At 38.1% G+C, this 22,164-nt stretch overlaps 1 protein-coding gene across 3 annotated transcripts in view; it reads right to left on the reverse strand.

The window, feature by feature from the left end:
- LRP2 (LDL receptor related protein 2) overlaps window positions 1-22,164 on the reverse strand; it is a 121,875-nt gene that overhangs the window by 78,663 nt on the left and 21,048 nt on the right. For all 3 annotated transcript variants that reach the window (XM_071811024.1, XM_071811025.1, XM_071811023.1), the window contains exons 4-16: window positions 19,757-19,873; window positions 14,408-14,518; window positions 14,173-14,286; window positions 12,833-12,949; window positions 11,915-12,058; window positions 11,677-11,796; window positions 9,252-9,380; window positions 7,395-7,564; window positions 5,085-5,308; window positions 4,120-4,326; window positions 1,951-2,153; window positions 1,193-1,333; window positions 49-252 (exon numbers count right to left, since the gene is read on the reverse strand). In XM_071811024.1, coding sequence (XP_071667125.1) covers window positions 49-252; window positions 1,193-1,333; window positions 1,951-2,153; window positions 4,120-4,326; window positions 5,085-5,308; window positions 7,395-7,564; window positions 9,252-9,380; window positions 11,677-11,796; window positions 11,915-12,058; window positions 12,833-12,949; window positions 14,173-14,286; window positions 14,408-14,518; window positions 19,757-19,873 — 2,001 coding nt within the window. The remainder of the gene's footprint in view (window positions 1-48; window positions 253-1,192; window positions 1,334-1,950; window positions 2,154-4,119; window positions 4,327-5,084; window positions 5,309-7,394; window positions 7,565-9,251; window positions 9,381-11,676; window positions 11,797-11,914; window positions 12,059-12,832; window positions 12,950-14,172; window positions 14,287-14,407; window positions 14,519-19,756; window positions 19,874-22,164) is intronic.

The raw sequence follows: 22,164 nt of genomic DNA on the forward strand, positions 1-22,164 counted from the left end.
TACTCTCTTTACCACAATTACTCTACAGTTCCTAAGAATGATTCTCACCTGAACCATCAGTTTTCTGTTTATAGATCATGTCTTTACTTGTATCTGAAAAAAAAATGGTCTCATCCTGAGCACAGAAATCAATTCCAACAAAGTATGAAGGGCTCCCTGTTACAGGTATGATCACATCTTCCTGGGTGGAGAGATTGAATGGGATCCCCCGCACTGCCATTTGGGATGAAAACAGCAGGAACTGCTGCACAGCTGCAGAACAAAAAGATCAGACACAGTCTTTACTTATTCATGAGGTAAGACAATTGAGCATTAATTAACTGTAAAGCTTTATTTTCCTCTGGCAACACTAATAGCCTAGAAATAGAGAAAAGAAGGAGAAGATAGGAATTTAAATATACACAGACCTAAAAACTGAAGAAGAAGAACAAAACCCAACCCAGAATATTATGTGATGTGGTCAGGTATTCTTCTTCCATTGTTACTGTGGTCCTAAGACATCTTTACAGAAAAGATTATCTCTATGTAAGTAGAAACTATCTTCTGTGCTCACCTCTTTAAAATAATCTATTAAAAAAACAGTTCACAGGTTTTGTGGTGCCATCATATAACCAGACCATACCTGAGCTAGCCAGATAAATGCACGACCGAATAGTAAAACTACAGACAACATATCCAGCCTAATTTGTCAATACACAAGGTAAACCCTCCCATGAGTGACAATTCTGCACTCAAACAGGAAGTAGCAGATTGTTGATGGAAGCACACAGCTCCAAAACTCAATCTCTTATTCTTGCTATATGTGTTCAGAGGGAGAACATCAACCTGATCTGCGCATAACTGCACAAGAAAGCAGGCTTATTTGTTCAAAATAGCACAAAATCTGCATATCAGCAAGCTCCCATGCTTGATTTCAGGATTAAGAGCTTAATCATACAGTCGTCCACATATATTCCTTATCTAACTCTCTTAAAATGCTTAAAAGGTGGTGAGTTCAAGTTGTTGTGGCTTGAAACGAACATCAGCAGAAATGATTATATTTAAAGCTGTCAACAGGCACTGTGATGGAAAAAACATTAAGTCCTTGGCATATTGAACCACAAAGCTATTGAAGAGAGGAAGGGTGTTCTAGAAATAACTGGAGAGCTAATGGAATAGTGCTATTTCCAACAATCACCCAACATTTTCTTACCAACACAATGTCGTCCATCTATGTGTAGATCAAAGCCCAGTGTACATCTACAGCGATAACCTAGTCCATCATTATCTGTTTTGTGGCTCAGCACACAGATTTGTTCACATCCCCCATTATTACTTCCACAAGGATTTCTTACTGGAAAACAATACAGACAGGATTACAACTTCATCTGTTAACCTAATGGCATCATTATCTTGATTTTTTCAACATCCACAATAAATCATTTGGACTCTGTAGGAATTACATCACATAGAAATCATACACCACCAGTTCAACTCTAGAGTGCACCAAAATCACATGAGAGCTACCTGGCAGTTAAGGCATTCAGCTCTGTACAGAGATACTCAGCAAATACCATTGAGGCCAGAATCTGGGCTATCAATTTTTGCATATAGATCTACTTCAGAATGATACCTCACAGAATTCATTCGCACTGCTAGCCTTTTCCATCTGCACCCTCATTGCAGTGTTCAGGAAAAAAAAAAAAAAGTCCCAAACACCAATACTGCTCATAAGCACAAGTTTGACTCTTCCAAATATCAATCGATTTAATAAGACCCCCCCTTATATGTTGCATTTGGCAGTTCACTGGCTACAGGAGTTGGATGAAACCACTGTGTGATAAAAACCAACCCAGTTTTACAATATTAATTATTAGTTCTTCACAGCAAAATGACAGTCTCTCATAACTTTTAACAACTTTTGGTAAGATAGTTCCTAAACCTGCCTCAATAACTGAATTGCTGTCTTACCATACGGCTGACGGGCAGCATGGTAAACTGTCACTCCATAAGGTCTCAATGAAGACTGGTAGATCACTTGAGGGTTAGATTCTGAAAACTTGTTAGCTTTCACCACTGCCATTTTGGTCCAATCAGTGAAATAAACATTGTGTTCAAATAAAGTGATTCCATATGGGTGAGGAATCAGTGAGCCTCCATGAGCTATTGTTCTCCTGTTATAAAGAGGGTTTTAAAATTACTTACAAAATATTATCTAGAAAATAACTTTATTAACAAAGGACATAGGATTATTAATTCATTCACTTGCTCTTGATTGTACATAGAAGCTGCCAAAGTACAAATGAAAAAGACTAAATGAACTGAAGAGATGAAGCTGAACATACAAGGTACATAAACATAAAAGAAACAGCAGTGAAAACAAAGCAACCAAAGTGTTAGCAATTTCCAAGAAAACATAGCGAGTAAAGATGATGGCTCAAAAATGTAGGAAAAGGTCCATAACTACTGAGAGAAAACTAGACAAAGAGGCCAAACAGAGGAAATCGAAGACATCTGTAGCAATTTCAAATACTCAAGGATGCTTGAATCTTAAAAAGAAAAACAAATATGACTGCAACAGTAAGATATTACACAGAACCACAGAATGTTAGGGATTGGAAGGGACCTCAAAAGATCATCTAGTCCAATCCCCCTGCTGGAGCAGGAACACCCAGATGAGGTTACACAGGAATGTGTCCGGGCAGGTTTTGAATGTCTCCAGAGTAGGAGACTCCACAACCTACCTGGGCAGCCTGTTCCAGTGCTCTGTCACCCTTACTGAGAAGTTTCTTCTCAAATTTAAGTGGAACTTCTTGTGTTCCAGTTTGAACCCATTACCCCTTGTCCTATCATTGGTTGTCACCGAGAAGAGCCTGGCTCCATCCTCGTGACACTCACCCTTTATGTATCTGTAAATATTAATGAGGTCACCCCTCAGCCTCCTCTTCTCCAAGCTAAAGAGACCCAGCTCCCTCAGCCTCTCCTCATAAGGAAGATGCTCCACTTCCTTAATCATCTTCGTTGCCCTGCACAACAATATTGTGACAATATTTTTCTGGATAAATACTAGGAGATAAAGAGAGACCTTCAAGTCCTCACATAATACATAACAATAACCCTACAATATTATTTTCATAGAGTCATGAAGGAAGGTCTACAAAATCAGACAAATTCTACAGCTCTACTCTAACAGTTTGCCGGGTGATTGAGGTTCATGCTGTAGGCATGCAAGATGTGACACAAGTGGACAGTAAGCTGTATTTTAACATTCCCTGCAGACTATGCCATTGTCTCTTGCCCACTTGCACAACACTACAAGATTTTTGGTGTTGCTGCGAGCGATAAGTTTTTCTCTCCAAAACCCAGAGATTGCACTAAACACGTTCTTGTCTTACTACACCCTGATAAAGGAGCAAAGATACCAGCATTATTTTTATAATCTTGTTGGTGAAAAAATACATTGAGCAATAAACCTGTCAAATGAGCAGAGGGCTGTTTTTCAAGTCAATATGTAGGAGGTATGCTAAAGGGGACCATTTTCCTCTTGTGCTTGAGCTACAGAGACTAATCACAGATGCAGAGATAAACGGGCTTCTAAACACTACATGACAAGACAGAGTCCCATGCAAACTCAAGGAGTCCTTTCTTGCATGCTGTGATACAGTTTCCCCAGCATCATAGGAGGGTGAGTAATGACTTAATTTCTGACAGCAAAGATCTATAAAATGTATGAAGAGCACTTGATACTCATTACACGAAGAGGTGTGTTGGAGTGGAATATTTCAAATAAATTCATTCATGAAAAAGATGTAAAGAAATTATGATGGAAGACAATACTTTTAACTCAAAAATAATAAAAAGCAAATGCTATAAAAATGTGAACCGTAGTGGTGGACTATAAAAAAGTACATTATAAAAGAAGTGCAATAGGTATCCAGGGCAGGAAAAGGACAAAGAATGATGGAGGAATTAAGGACTGTCTAGAAGTAGCATGACACCAAAGATATCACGGTACATCACATTCATTATGTTGCACTTTTTATCCTTTGTGTATCTCATTTTGTTAGACAAATCTTTCTTTGAATCTGACACAAAATAATCAGTGTATCTGTAACCTCCAAGGAATAGTATTTCTCCTACCTTTGAAGCCCATCATAAGTTACAGTCTCAATGTAATCAAAGCGGCTGTCAACCCAGTAAAGTCTCTTTGATACAATATCGAGAGTTATTCCAGCAGGCCAGCCTAGTTTTGTTTTTATCAAATCCTGACGGTTTGTGCCATCCATGAAGGCCCTTTCCACTTTAGGATCACCAGATAGACTATCCCAGTCTGAGAAAAACAAATAACTGTAAAGGAAAAAAAGTAAACAAAGAAGTCCCATGTTTCCTCGAGATTTTACAAAAGACACAGCATTTTACATGGAATTTAAAATCGGTGCCCTTTCAGGACAGAGCTTCATTCTCAGCTAGCACACTATAAAAATACACTTTATACCTCCTGCCTAAGAAGCAATTTGCATTTTCTTTTATAGAATGAATCCAAACAACCTCAGCAGCACTGTTTCCTTAGTAAAATACAGATGATAGTGTACTGCCAGAAATAAACCAGTGACAAATAGAAACATCAAGAAAGCAGCACCCATCACTACAAGCTGCAAGAAATTTCTCTTCCGACTCTTTGAGGATCCAAGTTTTCATGGCTTACACGCATTTTTGAAGCCTGTTGCGTTGAGATACACCAGCTTCCCTGGTGTAACTTTGCCACTTTATTTCGGACACTAGGAGGTCTGTGAATGGTATCGCAATCCTCCAGGGTAACTTCTGCTCTTCTGCAGGGCAATTCCACAGATGCCCTGGTTGTCAGAGCTGCTCATGCACATACAACTCTAGCTATAAAACAGATTCCACACATTGGGAATAAAAGCAGGGCACAGCCCTACCATAACAATTCAGTGTGTAGAATAGAGCAGAATAGAATGCAAATGTTTAAAACATTTTACATATGATTCTAAAATGACCGCTCTAGTTACTTAGTCCTCCTCCTCTTGCCTGGGTATAAAGGAATTTCTGACATCTTTTACCATTACCCAACACATATCACTTACCCAACAGTGGGATCAAGCGCTATGCCTCTAGGATTTCCAAGATTTTCGGCAATAAGAGTCACACGGTTTGTTCCATCCAAGTTAACCATATCGATTCTGTTCACACTGGTCTCGACCACGTATAGTTTATTGTTAACCCAATCCACTGCTAGATTTTCAGGTGTGTCAACTGAAATATTTAAAACTTCTTGGAAATCAGAGCCATCAATATTAATGGAAAAAACCTGAAAACAACAAAACATTGTCAGTACCCACATGATATTTTGCTAATCACAAGACACATGGCACTTGTCCTTTATCATCACATTGAACACAGAACTACAATCAGCCACCAGATACAGCCAAGTTACTCACTAAGCTATTCCTTAGCTTAAGGTTTCTTGCAAAAATTTTGAAAACAATGCAAAAACTCCAGGAAGCTTGCCTTCAACTAGCATTTCTGCAAAATGGACAATGTAATGGACTAAAATAACCTTGTGCTTTAGCAAACACGACAAATTCCTGGATTAAAGAAAAACAGATGAGGAAAGTACATCTTGCTTTCCTGGAATCTAGCAAAACCCCGTATTTTCATTAATTGAAACCAAACCAACATGCTGTAGCAAAGCTCTCATCAGTGACCAGAATCAAGAGGGGGAGCTCTTACTGCACCAGCCACTCAAGGGAAATTGCAAAGCAAAGAAAGGGAAAGCTCTCCCTCCTGACAGAAAAAAGGCTCAACGTTGCTTCCAGTCTCCTTTATTTAAGGCTGGGTTATATGAAAAGCTAGGAATTACTATCCCTTTTTTGCAAAAAAAGCGTGAGATTTGGAACGTATTTAAATGAAAATACAGATTACCACAATTAAGTGTATGCAAGAAAAATATGAGCTGAAATAGTTGTATCATTTTAAACATTCTTCAGCTCCAGGTAACAATAATCAAGCAAACCATTTAACTGCCTATTCTGTTCTTTGGAAACCTTGTTGATAGAAGAGCTTATGGGCATGAGGTTATCAGGCAGTACACTAAGTGAGATAAAGATGACATAGAACACAACCCACAATTTTCTGGTTTAGTTTACATCTTAATCTCTCTCTCTCAAAGAAAAAAAAAAGAAAAAAAAAAGACAACCAAAACAAATCCCTTATTTCAAGATGTCAGGAGGAAAAAACAGCCATCACATAAGAAATTTTCCTATGTCGTTGTTTTCATCCGGGTGTTCTAGCTAGGACTTGATTAGATTAATAAATCCTCATTAATTAATTAGCATTTAACTATAGCAGGGCAGATAAAAAGGCAGTCCTGTCCATCTGGCGTGTGCAGTGAAAAAAATCCATATCATCTCTTGTTGATGCTTTTTACAGAGATAGCATAAATCTCCTGTCTCATGAAAGTTCAGATTTGACCCTGACTTAATTCAGCCCTTGTCAATACAATTGCAATAATGGGAACTCAATGCAGTGAAAATAAAAATGTCAAAATTACAAACAAGTCAAAAATTGTGCATATCAGTCCTGTCTTACTTGACAGCCATGCAGTTTGCTGTCCAACAGAAGCAACATGGCACTGTAGCAGAAACTATAGTGACACCAAACCGATCCATAGGTGATGTCAGCAGGCAGGAAGCCCTGGATTCTCCTGCCCTCTGCATGACAGTCAACACGGGGATGAAGATTGTGGAGTTTCAGCATTTGACCTAGGACATTTTTTGTTTCAGTGTTATGCACTGAGAAAAAGAGCAAGAGCAAAGTCCAAATTTCACAAGGGTCTCCAGACTGTTTTTTCAAATTACTCTGTTTTACTTTATCTTGAAGCTACAATGTTTCTCTTTAAAAAAAAAAAAAAGAAAGAAAAAAGTAACAAAATATTGGCTCATTACACAAAATACTGTCAATATTTGTTATCCAAGCTCAATTACAGTGTCATTTGAAGTATATGAAGAAATGTGATTTTTATCATCTTGGAAGGCACACAGCTTTTACATTTTAAATGATCATGTTTCAAAAAATTACCAAGAAAAATTTGTTCAGTTTTGAAAGAATGTCTACTATTTCTCTTAATTAGTTTTTTGGACTCCATCTTGAGTAAAATTAAAAGTTGCTCAAGACATTCTCATATAATAGGATTCTTTGTTTAACATGTCACATGTAATAGTATAGCTTGAAAAATGCAGTCATTAACAAAACATTTCAAGGAGCTTTTTTGTTAGAAAACAAAAATACAGCCAGCTTCATGTCTCAAAAATGAAGGGCTATCAACACATTCTGCCTCTTGCAGTTCTCCACTTCCACATACACAAGAATATATTCTTCCTGAAATTTCTACCCACCTTATCTTGCACTGTATCAGTCCAAAAGATTCTGTGCAAGTAAAAGTGAAAGTCCACTCCAACTGCAACCCCACGATTCTGTGACTGCACCAAAGTACGAAAACTTCTTCCGTGAAGATCTCCAATCAGCAAATCACGGCCGTTGGAAAAGATAAGTGATGCAACACCAGCTGAAAACAGGGGCGACATATAAATATATGACTACTCTGCAGGCAAGCTATTTTGCAAAGGGGCATTGAAATATATAAACACTCGTTCATACACTCTGAACAGAAAGGTTTATATAGATGCTCAGATTACAATCTGTATAAATGTTTCCATGTGAGTACTAACCTGTGCTGATTTGCCTTTGGTTTCTAGACCTGGAGCAAACCAGGCAGGAATATGAATTTAAAGCTTTATCAGGTAAAACTTTTACAAAACTCCTGTACATCTAAACTTCAAAAGACTGTTTCTACTCTTCTATTTCCTTGCTTTTGCTCCCTTAATCAAAGCATAAACCTTCTCAAGATTTTTCTGTTCCATGCAATTCAGATATTCCTTGATTCTAGCAGGCAACCCGTGTTTATCTTCTGTATGTACTGCTCTATCCTATCTACTTTCTTCATTCTGTCATTGCACCAGAAAATCTATGCTGTGTCTTACAACAGAAGAGAGATTCCAGCAACTCTTTGAAGGAAAACTCACCTTCAAAGTAGATGCCTGTTGAAAGGCTTGGTCTACATCTGACAAGAATATATTTAAGTCCAAATCCTATTCACCCTACACATAAAACCTGAACCAATTAAAACAAAAATGAATCCATGGAAACTGAGTTTGAGCAGTATGAAATTCCCCCATTAATAAGACAGAAAACCAACAACTCATTGGCCCAAAACTCATACTAATTTGAATGGAAAGCTTCTTATGAAAGATAAAGAATTTTTCTGGAAAAAGAACAATGTTCCCAAGTGCTGGCATATGCGTGTCGTAATACACTCAAGCATAATTCATTAGCTCTAAAAATTCCCAATTTTTTGAAGACATACTTAGAAAATTGCAAGATGAGACTACTCTGCAGACGTGGCTGAAGAAAGATGGAAGAAGGAGGGAACTGGGCAGTTCCTGCTTTTCTAAGAAGCAAGACTGCTAATCAGCTATGCCAGCCAGGGACTCCCAATCCCACTGAGCTCCTGCAGGCAGGAACTCCTGCCTCACACAAAAGCCTGTTGGGCTATCATATCTCCACAAAGAAGGGCTTCCCAGGGCCAGCTTTCCAAGCAGAGTAGGAGGTGAACAACCAGGAGCAGCTGGCTACTGTTGATGGGGAACTATGCTCTGAGAGGCAAGCATTCCTGCAGAGTTCAGACTCGGGGATGCTGGAAGCCAAGAGCACGGTTTCACTCACAGGCAAGTGTCTGAGCTCACCATTCAGCAAATCCAGCTTTTTGCACGGCACAGTCCCTCTAGAAAAAGTGAGGTTTCCTGATTTCTTGATTCCTCTGAGTTCCACAGAACGTAGGTGAGGGAACTGCCTCCCACAAGAGCACAATTTTGTCTATTAAGGAGGGCTCTGGCAATGACCTCTCAACTCTGTGGAAGTCAGGAATGCTGAGAAAGTACTGGAGCCTGGAAGACATTGTTTTGAGGAGAAGCAGCCCTGATGAGGCTCCACCAGCCTACAGGTGCCAGCAGGTGTGGAGTCTCTTGTGATGTTTGCTGCTGTTCTGAATGCTGTCCTGACCTTAAGTCCTTAAGGCCAGAGTTAAGTTAAAATCAAACACAGTTGTATGGCATAGCCATGCCAACCGACCCATTTTGCCCAGCTCTGTTGATCAGTCCAACAACAGGAAGAGACTTGCACTGCTGCACACTCACCTGAAGTGTTCGCCCGACAATGCCGGTGATGCTCTAGGAAATAACCTTCCACACAGTGGCACTGGTGATGTCCCACACGATCTTCACACAGCTGGTCACAAACACCCCACATTTTGCAGTCATCAAAATCTGTCAAGTGAATAAGGCGTATTTATAAACAATGCTTTGTATAAAAGGGATGTCATTATATTTGGGAAACTGCAAGTTTGTCCTCTGCTTTCTTTGTATCTGTTTGCAAAACTGTGGCATGGGAAAAGAGGTTTTATATGTTTTTCCACAAACATTTCCGTTTTCTATTTCTGGATAACAACTGATGTTTGCTGTCCAGGGACCTATCTGTGCCCTTCCTTCCCCTCCCCCTGCCCCCCCCAAAAAAATAACCTCACACCTGCCAGTGGAATAAGAAAAATCATTGGAAGTGATGTCCTTGTCTACCCTCCACAATACAGAATATGTCTACGTGGTATTCTTCCTGCAACCAATCTGTACGCTTTCCAAAAACACACTCATGGTTGAATTTAAGCCCACTTTGAAGGAGAACCCTACCTTTATGTCAGTGCAGTGCTCAAGCTAAGAAGTCCTGCTAAGAGGCAGTGATTATTAGCTCAGACTTGGTACCATGCGAACAACTGTCTGATTTCCAATGAAAGCTGGCTGTGCACCAGAACCAGACAGTAAAAAGTACAAAGTTCACTTTGACATGCAAAATACCATATAGGTAGAGTCCGCAACTAGGGTGACCCAGCAAGTTCTCACTGATGTGCTGTACAAGCAATTTCTAGGGTTGCTGCAGAATCTTTTACTTCTACAATTTAACTAGTCATCTTTTAAAGACAAGGAATTTTTAAACTCTGATTTTCTAAAACAAAAACCACTGTCTGGTGTTTCATGCTATCTGTGGTTATTTAAAGTCTGGATTTCTGACACTACTTAACTTATGGTTTTGACATTAAAAGTCTGACTTCCTTCACCTGAAAACCTGAGTAGAATCAGTACATTACATTGCTGGAAACTGGTAATTCTACTGTTAAGCCAAAAAAGGAGAAAATGAGACCTCAAATATTCTTCCTACTGTAACTTCTGGTTTCAAACATTTATTAAAACATCAGTGAAAATGAAATATTTCCTAAGTAGTACATTTTGGTACTGAAAAAAATGCTGTTCTCAGTAACCTTCCAGTATATAGTGAGCCAGAAGCAAACCAGAAGAGAAGACAAATTGAAAAGATTATGTTTTCAAACAGTAATACACTTTGCTAACATGATAGTTTCATTCTTCTGGTCTTAAACCAAAAACGCTGATTTAAACTTAGATCTGGAAATATACACTACTGACTGTAAGCCATTCCCCCATGGCAAGTTTGCTCCCACTACAAATATCTGCCTAGATCTCAGCAAACCAAGATACGGTGACTTGGATTTATGAGACAGAAAGAGACAGCTGGGTTTACAGGGCAGTCAAAGAACAACAGAAGACACTGAGATTGCACCAGGTTTGCGAATGTATCCTTCACATATTTCCCACATAAGTGAAAGAACAGAGTAAATTTTGTGCCTGAAGTCAGTGTATTGATTGCTCCTCTCTATTAAGAGCAACCATGCTGCTGCTAGGCCTCCCAGTATTCTTGAGAATACAGAAACCTCATCAGACACTGAACACCTGGACTACTTCTAACAGGACAAACACCATAGCTTGCATTGAAAATCCATAACAGATATTTATCCAGTTTCTTATACTAGGCAGTGCAAAACTTTCATGATTCTGAAGTTACTCTATTTCCAGTTACCAAGAAAAATAGTTTGTACTACCAAGGGTTTGTGCTACCAAGTTACAGCAGTTACAGAATAGAAATGAAACAACAAAATACCTTGCTTATCATTATGTTCTTGCAAATATTCATCATTTTAATGTAAATAATGTATGCACTGAGCTGTCATAGGAGATACAGCCATTTCATAGAGCAAATACAAAGCACCCTTTTCATTTGGAAGTACGATGCTCTACTGCCTTCACATGCAGCCACTTTCAAAAAGTACAAAACACTTCAATATCATTAAGTGTTTTTCCAGGCATACAACAAAACACATCCCTGGAGCAGAAACAAACTCTACCCATCCAACTATTACAAAACCTGTAAAAAAACATGATAATAAAGCAACCATCTAAGAGCAGATCTTCTTAAACATAACCATATTCTATGTCTTTAATGGATTTATTGAAAGAGATATTTATGTTATCTCTCTGGTTTGTTTCTGTGTCACCCTGCTACCATGGTACTACTTAGATTTTTATTCTTTTTCTGACTTGTGAGATTTCCTATTTGCCAGTATATTCACTCATCTGGAACTTACCTTTCTAGAATCCAGACTTTCCCGATAAGCTATGAGAAGGTACTAGATATCTGCAGCCACTGTACTTCACTTACCAACACAAGTACGGCTGTCATTACTACTGATAATATATCCTGCAGGGCAATAGCACATCCCTCCTGATGGAGACGAATGACAGCGATATTGGCAACTCAGAGCAGCACAGTTTGATATGTCTAAAAAGGAAATAAACCAGTTCAGAAACACAATTACACGTATTACCAGTAGAACATATTTTTGCCTTACTAATAGTTACAAAGCTATAGTCTATGTGCTTTCGATCCTAATACATACTGCAGTGTCTGCCCGCTGTGATGTTCGTTTCATCTTCTCCCGCAGGACAGTCGGCAGCCCCGTCACACACCTTCCCAACAGGAATGCAGTGCCCGGAGCCAGGGCAGGCCCACTCTCCCGGGTAGCACTCGTGGCGACCACTTTCTAGGGGAAAGAAAAAACAAGGATAATTGAGGAGTATCTTTCAAATAATACTTAGAATTTCTTCCCTAACAGCTTCCCAAAGCATCTTTGTCCTTCATTACTCGGTTTCTGGTTCTTGCACACAGCTGGGAAAGACTAAGAAAGAACCATCATCTCTACTTCCTTGTCATTTTATCTTTGAAGTACAATGCAAAAAATATTCATGCAGACTTGTAAATCCTTCTAGTTTTCTGTGTTGTAGAACCATCGAACTTAAGACTAACTGGTGCACCAGAAATGGAATGAGAGTTTTCTGGTTTCAAAACATGGAAAGGCTGTCTGGATAGATAGAATAATGCTCATTGTAGGAAAGGCCAATGAAAAAGAAAATGGTGCACTTTCATTCATTAAAATTTCTGTTTCTCGCATAACAAATCTTGGCAAAACTGAGTTATTTTCATTTTTAACCAATTGATTTTGGTTATTCAGTCACTGAATCTAGCCTTGTGTCTCTTAATAGATGATCTGAAAAAATCTCCACAGGAAAAAAAAAAAAAGAAGAAAAGACAAGAAAGAAAAAACGATGATGCTATATGCTAAACTTAGTTTGCATCATACTTATTATCACAGTGATAACTCTCATACACACCCCAACAAAAAAATACTGTATAAGACAAAAAAAAAAAATTCTAAGGTTTTCACAGAATTAAAATAGATTCAGAACATCTTCACTGGAAAAAAATTCATAGAAGTAGCTTAGGGAGGTCATCATTAGAAGTTAGTATTAGTATGTACCGCATCCTCTTTCATCTTCATTATCTTCACAATCATCATCTCCATCACATATCCAGCTCTGATGAATGCAACGACCACTTGGGCAAGTGAAGAAGTTTCCTCTGCAGGTTGCGTAAGCTAAGGAAAGAAACATGAGAAAATGAAACTACTATAAGTGACAAAAAGGTTAGAAATAGTTATATTGTCTCATAGATGAATAATCATTTATAATTTCTCCTGAAAAATGGAGCCAGTTCTGTATCTTGTATACATTGTAAACACTGATGGTTTGCTCTGGTTTTAGGTATGAACTTTATTTTAGAATGCTCTGGTTCTTTACATAAATGAAGATAAGTCTAAATTTATCAATTAGTAGTGCAACAAGATGCATAGCACCTTATTAACAAGATTCCTGAATGTGGACATGACAAGGAGATAATAATCTAGACACCATGAGGTGAAATATTTGTACGCCTCGTACTCAGAGAAAAAGAGTAAAAAAGTCAATTAACATTTATGTCATAGCCCTCCATGGTTGGAAGGATGCTCTGCTAAGAGTTCAAAAACATCTGTGGGTCCTACAAAGGACAGGGACTGCCAAACACATAAAACAGAAATATTCAGGGGGTGTGCAAGGGGGTGTGTATAATCACACTATTGTGAGGTCCTTGGTAGGGCATAGCAACTAAATGGCAATATGTGGACTTTCTACAATGCAGAATATAGAACTAACTTAGATCCTATAATCAGTGTGAGACCTTTTCAAATACATACATCACATGACTGATAATTCAACAGCCATGATTCCGGCTGGAGATGCAATACTTTGGAATACCCTGATTGTGAAGAAAAGAACAAGCAAGAAATTTCCTTATGTGAACATCTGAAGGACAACCTTCTGTACAGTTATCTCTCTGTTAAGTTGCACATTATAGTCACTGGGAATAACTCCCTTCTATTGGAAAATAAGAACGTGAAAGAGACAAACACATTTGAACAAAAACCAATAGCATGCTGTAGGTAACTGACATTTCAGAGTGAAGTAATTACCTTTGGGTCATACTGAAATAAGAAAACAGCAACAATCTGAAGAAGTGAAACTATATGGGTTAGGAAGCAAAATGTCACTGAATCTAGCAAATTCATATCCTAACCACACACCCAGGCACTTGGCAGCAAAGACCACCTGAAAAAAGTCTATCAGAGTAGAACTGCAGTTTTCACCTTTCCATACAAAAGAGTCCTTGCAGCACAGTGGCCAGCTTTTGATGGCCGTACAGCCAAGCAATCTACTTCCTGCCATCTGCTTGAACCAGTTCTTAATAAAACAATTAAAGAAAGTAGGAAAAAAAAAGTCATACTGCAAGAGTTTTCATCACTTCCATCTCCACAGTCATCATCATGGTCACAGATAAAGGCTTGTGGGATGCATTCTCCATTAGCACACTGAAACTGTGTATTGGTACATCCATGTGCTGAAAGAGATTTTAGCACAGAAAGACATACAGAAAATCTGTCAGGAAACTACAATCTTTAACTTTTAAAGAAGGTCTACAAAGCATATTTGTTTGGGATCACTCTGCATGTTCTACTTACTGCAATTAGCTTCATCAGAAGAATCTCTGCAATCAACTTTGCCATCACATCGCTGGCTTGCATTAAAACATGCTCCATTTGCACATGATAACTGTTCACATCTTGGGTAGTCTACAATAAGAAATCCTTCAGTATTAGCATGAATGTTAGACTATAGTGTATTATGAGTCATATATACCCAGTGTCAACAGAATATCTTGATTTATAGGAAAACAAAGAAGGAATACAGAACTTCCCATACTACTGCTGGCAAACAATCCATTTATTCAGTATACCATCTCCTCCAACAGATATTTAAGAATAACCTCCTGACAGATGCTACAAAACCTCACAAGAAACAAGGGAAAAATCAGATGCCTTCCTGCACTCCAAAAAGATTTGCAACCCAAGTAGTTTACACTATGATAAAAAACAACGCAACACAAAAGGAGATCAAGTGGTGAACATTTATTTTTATTTACTTGCACCTCAGTTTTATGCTTTATTGATGCCAATCAAAGTGCTTAGGTAGAAAAGAAGTTCCTGAAATTTACAGTTCCTAGGTCCTCTTAGAATGTCATGAGTTCTCACACTCAGAAACTTCAAGTTTTTGTGGTTTTTTTTCTAATTAAGCCAAAGACATTAAACTTCTAAGTCCACCATCAACTTTACGACCTTTGGTTTTTATTACTTATTTTCCCATTCCCAAACCAAAAAAGATTCTGCAGAATGAATTATGTTACTGTTTCTGCCTGTTCTACTTATGTAGGTGGCCTACAGGTCAACACAAGGGATTATTTCAAACAACTTAAAACCAATTCTGAAAATACTTATGCATACAGACAGTGAGTTCAGTGGAACTATCCAACAAATTAAGCATACGCACGTGCTGGAGTTGAGTAGGAGAACATGAGCTTAGTTTAGCTCATTGCCGTGTAGACAAAAGTTACTTATTTTAAGAAAACTGCAAGTATGAAAGCAAATAATTGCCATTTTTAGAAGTGAGATTATTAAATCTTTGCCTCTATACAAAGATCCAGGCAGATAAATGAATTCAAGAAACAGAATAATCAAATTTCATTTTGCACCTTTTAGATTTTCAGTTTTAATTCTTATCTCATTTTACTTCCATCCAAGTTAATAAAGCAGAGAGCAGGTTTTCACTCAGGCACATTTTTCATTCATACTCTTGGAATTCAAAATATGGATTATAAAATTACTCAAGCAGAACTCAGAAAAGCTTTTTTCCAGGCAGTGGCAAACTCACTTCTACTGTTCTATATATCATCACATTCCCACTAAACTTCAATCACCTACGAAATAAGCTTACATTATTTCCTTTCTTTCACCTTGCTTTTAATTGTGAAGAGCCTCCAACATGAACATTGTTTCACTTATCTTTTCCTCCCAAGAACCTTTGGCTAATTGCAGCAAACTGAAAATAAGAGATCTTTTCCCAGTGACTACAGTTCCTAGAAGATAATACAAGCTTTGTGAACATGGGGAAATCCAACTATGTTCATTCCAGTGCTCAGGAAGAAAGGGAGCTCTTCTTTCTCTCCCCTTCCTCTCAGGCATCTCTTTTTCTTAGCCAAAATACTTCTCCACAATCTGTCTTCCCTGCAGTATGCCAGCATCTCAGTTGCAAAATATAAACAACTGGCAAATGACAGATGAGGCACCTTGCTCTTTGTAACCCACAAAGTTTTGGGGCACCAGTTGTAAACACACTTAAATGGCATGTTTTGATATAGACACATGGAAAATGCTTGAAATCCATGTCACAGGAATTGCTAAATCTGTGTTGTTTTGCCCTCTAACACTGTTGTTCTCCAAGCTGGAAGCAAACCCAAGCAAAAACAGTAACAGCAAACAGTTGCACTTGGTAGTTGATACAACAAACACTGATTTCTGTCACAGAGTCAGGAAATGTAAATTATGTAACTCTAACTCCTGTTACAAGAAGCAGAAGGCCTGTGGCTGCCTTCCTCACCTTGCTCCAGTTTTGTTTCCACCCTGTCCTAAACTCTCCCTGGTGGAAAGATTTCCTTCAGCCTGAACTTCTGCCTTGCCCTGTAGCTGTTACATGTAACTTGTCCAATATCAAGGACATTAGCCTCTGACCATGGCCCTTTCCTCCTGCTTCAAGTACACCCCTTATGATATCTTCAGTTCTTGATTTTTGCTCGCTTTCAACCTCATCTCTGCCAATGTATCCACCTGGCTTCTCACTTCCAGACCACAACAGCTATTTAGCGTAGCAAACGAGAGGCAAGAATTAACAGGTTAGAGAGCCGACCCATGGCAGCAACTCAACACTCAAATTAGAATTAAAAAATCCAGATTTTTCTGGGCCTCCATTCAGCCCCTCAGCCTCAAACAACACATCTTTAAATTCTTCCCCTTTCCCTCTCATGGTCTCAGAGCAGTGCTCGGTCACCAGAACTGTCATTGGGAAGATTACCCTGTCAGTCACAACAAAGCAACATAGACATAGCTGGGATTTTCACTTTTCAACTATGAAGCTGAGGCAGGAGAGAGAATTCTACCTTTAATTGAAAGAGTGTAGGTATTAGGTAAAAACACAGAAAAATTACACCAGTATTGGCTGCTTACTCCAAAAAAGTATTTGTTACCCCAAATAATATGCAATTTCATTCTACATCTCTAAAGTTTTATAACGAAAGTATTTCATAGCTGCTGACTGTTAAGAAAGCTGGAAAAACAACCTGATATATCTATATATTTAAAGAAATTTTTTTAAACCCAGCATTTTATGAAATTATAACAGCTTCAATGCACTAATTACATGACCTGTAGCTGAAACACTGGGTAGTTTTCCCTTGCTGTTAATCCCATTAGCAGTAAAATGGACTAAGGCTTTGAATTCCTTTGTTCTATTTTTCTACATGTTTAATTGCTGAGTTACTTCATATTGGTGACATTTTGTATTTGACTAGTTTCTTAAATAATGTTACTTATTCAGCAACACAATTTTATCCTCTTTACAATCTAAATCTGCTTGCAGAGAGATCAGTGAGTGCAAGGCCTAAGTAAACAGACATGATAAGTTTGCATTTTGTTATGCTCCATGAAACAACAGTATCAATTCTATATAGTTTTTTTTCTTTCATTGCTCCTGAATGTTTCATTTTTATTTATGAAACCATTTAATGTAAATTAAGTAAGGGAAAAATAATTACAAAGGAAAAGGCCCAAATAGTTATTAATATATTTACCTTATATTTTTTTATATCAGTTAATGTGGAAAAGCAAATGGATGGAACAGTGAGGAAAATTAATATTCAAAGTAAATATTAGAATCTGCTTTAAAACATTAAAATATAGCACTTATACTAATCCATACTGTATAGTTGATCATAAAAATCACCAAATTATTAATTTTATGTTACGGCTTCTGTTTAAAGTTCCAGGTCTTGAAAAGACAGAAAATCAATAAAATTAACCAGTCTTTCTGGAAAGGTCTTGTCATTACATTCTTCTTAAATGTCTTGTCTTCAGCACCATCGCATTTCTGTAAACTAGTCCAACACTCCTACTTTCAACTTTCTAAGTCACAGTCATTCTTCTGTCTTAGAAAGACTGTCAACACATATTGTAATAAAGCAGAGTGGAGGCTGTTGAATGATGTGAGGCAGTCCTGCTCCCCAGGGCTGCACGTGCTACTGGCCGGCACAGCAGCGACTGGTTTCATACATGGTAGCAGAGCGCTACTGCTAAGGGATCTAGAGGCCCTTTTCCAAATTGCCTCTCCATTTACCTAGTGGAGAATATTAAACATGAAATAAAATGGGCACTTCAATTTTCAAACATCACAGCATCTTCTAGTCTGAAGAAAGAACTGTGAGTATTGTCTTTAGGACTCCACTCCCAGTTTGCTGCAGATTTTGTGCATTATAACAATCACACCATTTCATCTGTCTATTCCATAGTGTATTCAATGACTACTCATGGATTTCTCAGAGGTGTTGAGCAGTTCCTCATTTTTAATTCACAGATAATGTTTTTTTTAAACAAATAACTTTTCTTCAGGATTTTTGTAATGTGTCATAAATTTGTTAGATTAAGTTATCAATCTCTTTTCTTCCTCTAAACTTTAAGATAAAAAATGCTACACTACAGAAGATATTCTTCCAGCAATGGTATGGGGTACTTTGGATCTTGGTTTTTAAACATTTGTGTTGGTGACTTCAGAACTGGCTGTGGGTCTGTCATATGGAAAAGTTCCAAGCCAGTTGTCTCAGCAACCTTTTATTCCAGAGTAGCATATACTTCTAAATCACCTTTCATTCTACAGAATGTACATTTTAGCCACTTGGGTGTCAGGGAAAAAGCGCACTAGCAGTTGACTGACTGTGTAACATGCTGGTTTTCCTTTGTACAGCATATGTGCATATGCCCTTTTTTCCTCCAAGCACAGCCATTAACAACATTTTAATTCTTGTTTCTTTATCCAATCCTTAGCATCCCTAGCCTCTTTCCCCACTCTCCACCGTGGGCCTGGTTCAGAGCAAACTTTACAGTTATGTCTTTTTCCCAACGGCACACTTAAGTTCTCATAGCTGAAATAGCAGCTCATATGTTATTATACATGTCACTCATGACATGTAAATCTTTAATATCAACAATTGACAGGTATGTTGTTACCCACTGCTGTGTAGGTATTAGGCAAAAACATCTCTGAAAAATGTAGCCTCTATTCTGCAGCCAGCTGTCCTTTCCAGCAGTATTCAACCCAGGCCAGGATCTAGGGAGGTTGTCACCAGTCAGGCAGCCTCAACTCTGTGGAGACTGAAAAAACGATCTGTGCATCTGCATTTTGTTGGCACACTATAAACAGCGTATCTGAATACAGCGTGACCAAGTGTCACTTCATCTCCATAGGCAACTGCAATCTAGAATACAAATGCTTTTAAAAGTGTCGAAGTCCCTCAAATAAATGTTTTGGGGTCAAATTCCGCTTTTCTGTACAGATTATAGTTACCACTGATTTCGTAAGGAGTATGCAAAAAAAATATGAAAAAAATTGGCAAAGTTAGCTCTAAGCCTCCTAAGGCTTTAAGTCATTTAAACACAGTTGCTTTTTTCCAGTGCAATATTAACTTTCAGACCATCACAAATAAGAAGCCCTGATTCTATGGCAGCAGTCTGTATTTGAGTGCCGCAACAACGGGATCTGTATCAGAACATCAGCTCTAATACACCAAAGAATCTGAAATGAAATTCTCGTAACAAGCAGCATATTGTGGTCATCCTGTCTGTCAACAAGCCCTTTAATCTTACAAATTTATTAAAATGCCACAGAGAGATGAGATGAAACCTGATCTAGTTCTAAGAGTTAAGACTCACGGCAGACTCTTTCATCTGTTCCATCAGAGCAGTCCTTCACACGATCACACCAGTACGCACTCGGGATACACTGTCCATTGGAACACGTGAACTGCTGACTTGAGCATGTCCTTCCCGCTGCAAGAAACAGGAACTCAATCAATCCGTCTTTTCCATCAATCAAGATTTTTTATGCAGAAAAATATTTTCCCTCTTCCTCCTTCTTAACTACTCCATCCTTTTCACAAATAGTTGCAGAAGACTTTCTCCTCCTGTACCTTTGTGTACTCAGAGAGATTAAAGAACACTTGACATGCACATGGCAGATAACACAGTTCTACAAGGCCTGCTTTTCTACCTTGAAGGTGTTGACCTCAACATGAAAAATCACCTCCCTATAATTGTTCTGCCTAAAAGACTGAACTACCAGTTCTCACTGTTCTAAAGTTTTCTCTATTATTTTGTTTACCAGGTCAAAATCTGCCAGTAACTGTAACTTATGTGGTCAACTAGAATGCCACAATGTAAACACAGCAGAGCTAGAGGTAAGGTGCTGTTTCTAATACAGCCAGGGCCTCAAGAATCAGGAATATTTTACATTCAGAACTAATAAAAGATCGAGAATGAGTCCATCTCTTCTCATGACAGCTGTGTCAGTGAAAAGCAACCACATAAAACTCTGCAATTCCACTCTGATTCCACTACAGCTAAATTACACTGTCTGTTGTTCTTAGGCAAATTAATTGAATCTATGAAGATGTAGCTGAAGGGCAGAATTACCGCTAATTTTTCCTCCCTTCTGTCACCTCCATGTTTGTTTCTTTCAAACCCATGCTATATTGCAACAACACCGCAGTCTATACACTGGCATCGGGTCTGCTGCTTTACAAGGGCTCTTTATTACTTCTTCTGTCACCAGTATTCCCAAAGTAAGATCAGCTCCTGGGATACTGGTGTCATGAGGTGAAACAAGAGCAAGACAGTAAACCAAATTTGTTTTAATCCTGCCTGTGTGACTTACAGAGCTGTTCGCCATTCTTCTCAGGAAATATTTCTAACCTTTCATGAAGGAAAAGCTCCTCCAGGATTCCCAAGCACAGAGATAAAAAGTTTAGAAGAATAAAAACAAATACCAGGAGCTGGCTCAAAACCAGCAAGCACCACAGTGCTGCTGCATAGTTACTGACACTCATGATTAACCAGTACATGAAGTTAGAGTGACCCAGTTCAAACGTCAACTCAGAACTGTTGCTCATTTCACATTTTGTATCTACAGATTCCTTAGTTAAAACATAACCAGCAGTTACGCTGACACCTCCAAGGAAGAGGGGAGCAAAAAACAGTTAACCTTAGTTCCAATTTGTCAGTCCTCACTGGGAACAATATAAAGATATAAAAAAAAAACCAAAAAACACACCTCGGTTTGTGAGCAAAATCCTTCCAAAACTCAAACCTGTGAACCTCCCCAAAATCAAGGACGTTAGCGAGTAGCTCCATAGCTGTCCAGTTTAAAGAGATTATCCAAAAATTACACAGAATCAAAAGGAAAACAAATGAATCTTATCCTCATCACTTGAAGCAACTTCTAATACTGGAAGGAGCAAGGAATCCGTTCTTTAGAACACGACAACACTTGTTCTTCTTGCCTTATGCAATAATGCAGAGGATGTATTTTGGTGCAATATTCATCTCAGTTCACTGTTCATCACTTTGGCATGTACTTAACTGTATGCAGCCCTTAAACCGCTTAGTCATGAAACTCAAAAATCAGAGTAACATATTTCATGTGTGTTTATCTTGCTATCAATACTGAAAAAAAGAGCGAGCCTATGGTTCTGGCAGTTAGGCTGCTAAATTATTTCTTTGCTCTAAAATATACTGAGAATGTTAAACACTTTAGCTTAAAACAGCAATTCAAACATAGTTAATACAACGTTTAGCATATTAAAGTGAAATACTAATAGGAATTATGTCCTAAGATTAAGCTGTTTCAATGATAATGAAAGACTAGAATTTCACCTCACAGGAAGACTTTTGGTATTCCTCCTCTCTGAATATGATAAAGAACAGCTCTGGTTATTTTAAATAATAATGCCATTAAATAGCATCACTGAAGATGGTACAAGAATCTTAAGCAATGTTCACTTCAACTGCCTGATAATTCCTCCTTTTTTATATACACAAATAAATGTAGAAATTTTCTACAAAGAAATTAATGGGGTTTTTTTAAAATAATTCTGAGATGCCAGTGTGAATTTTGTTATGCAACAAATTAAGCAGCTTTTCCTGTGACTGAGACAGTATTTGAACATCAGAGTACTATGCATATTTCACTATTTTTGGAGCTACTACTTTTTTCATCAACTATAAAACTAATATGCACTGTATATTTTTCTCATTTTTTTTCTCCTGTTAATTAACTGAAACAT

The sequence above is a fragment of the Patagioenas fasciata genome, chromosome 7, assembly GCF_037038585.1.
Source record: "Patagioenas fasciata isolate bPatFas1 chromosome 7, bPatFas1.hap1, whole genome shotgun sequence".
NCBI classification, from domain to species: Eukaryota; Metazoa; Chordata; class Aves; order Columbiformes; family Columbidae; genus Patagioenas; species Patagioenas fasciata.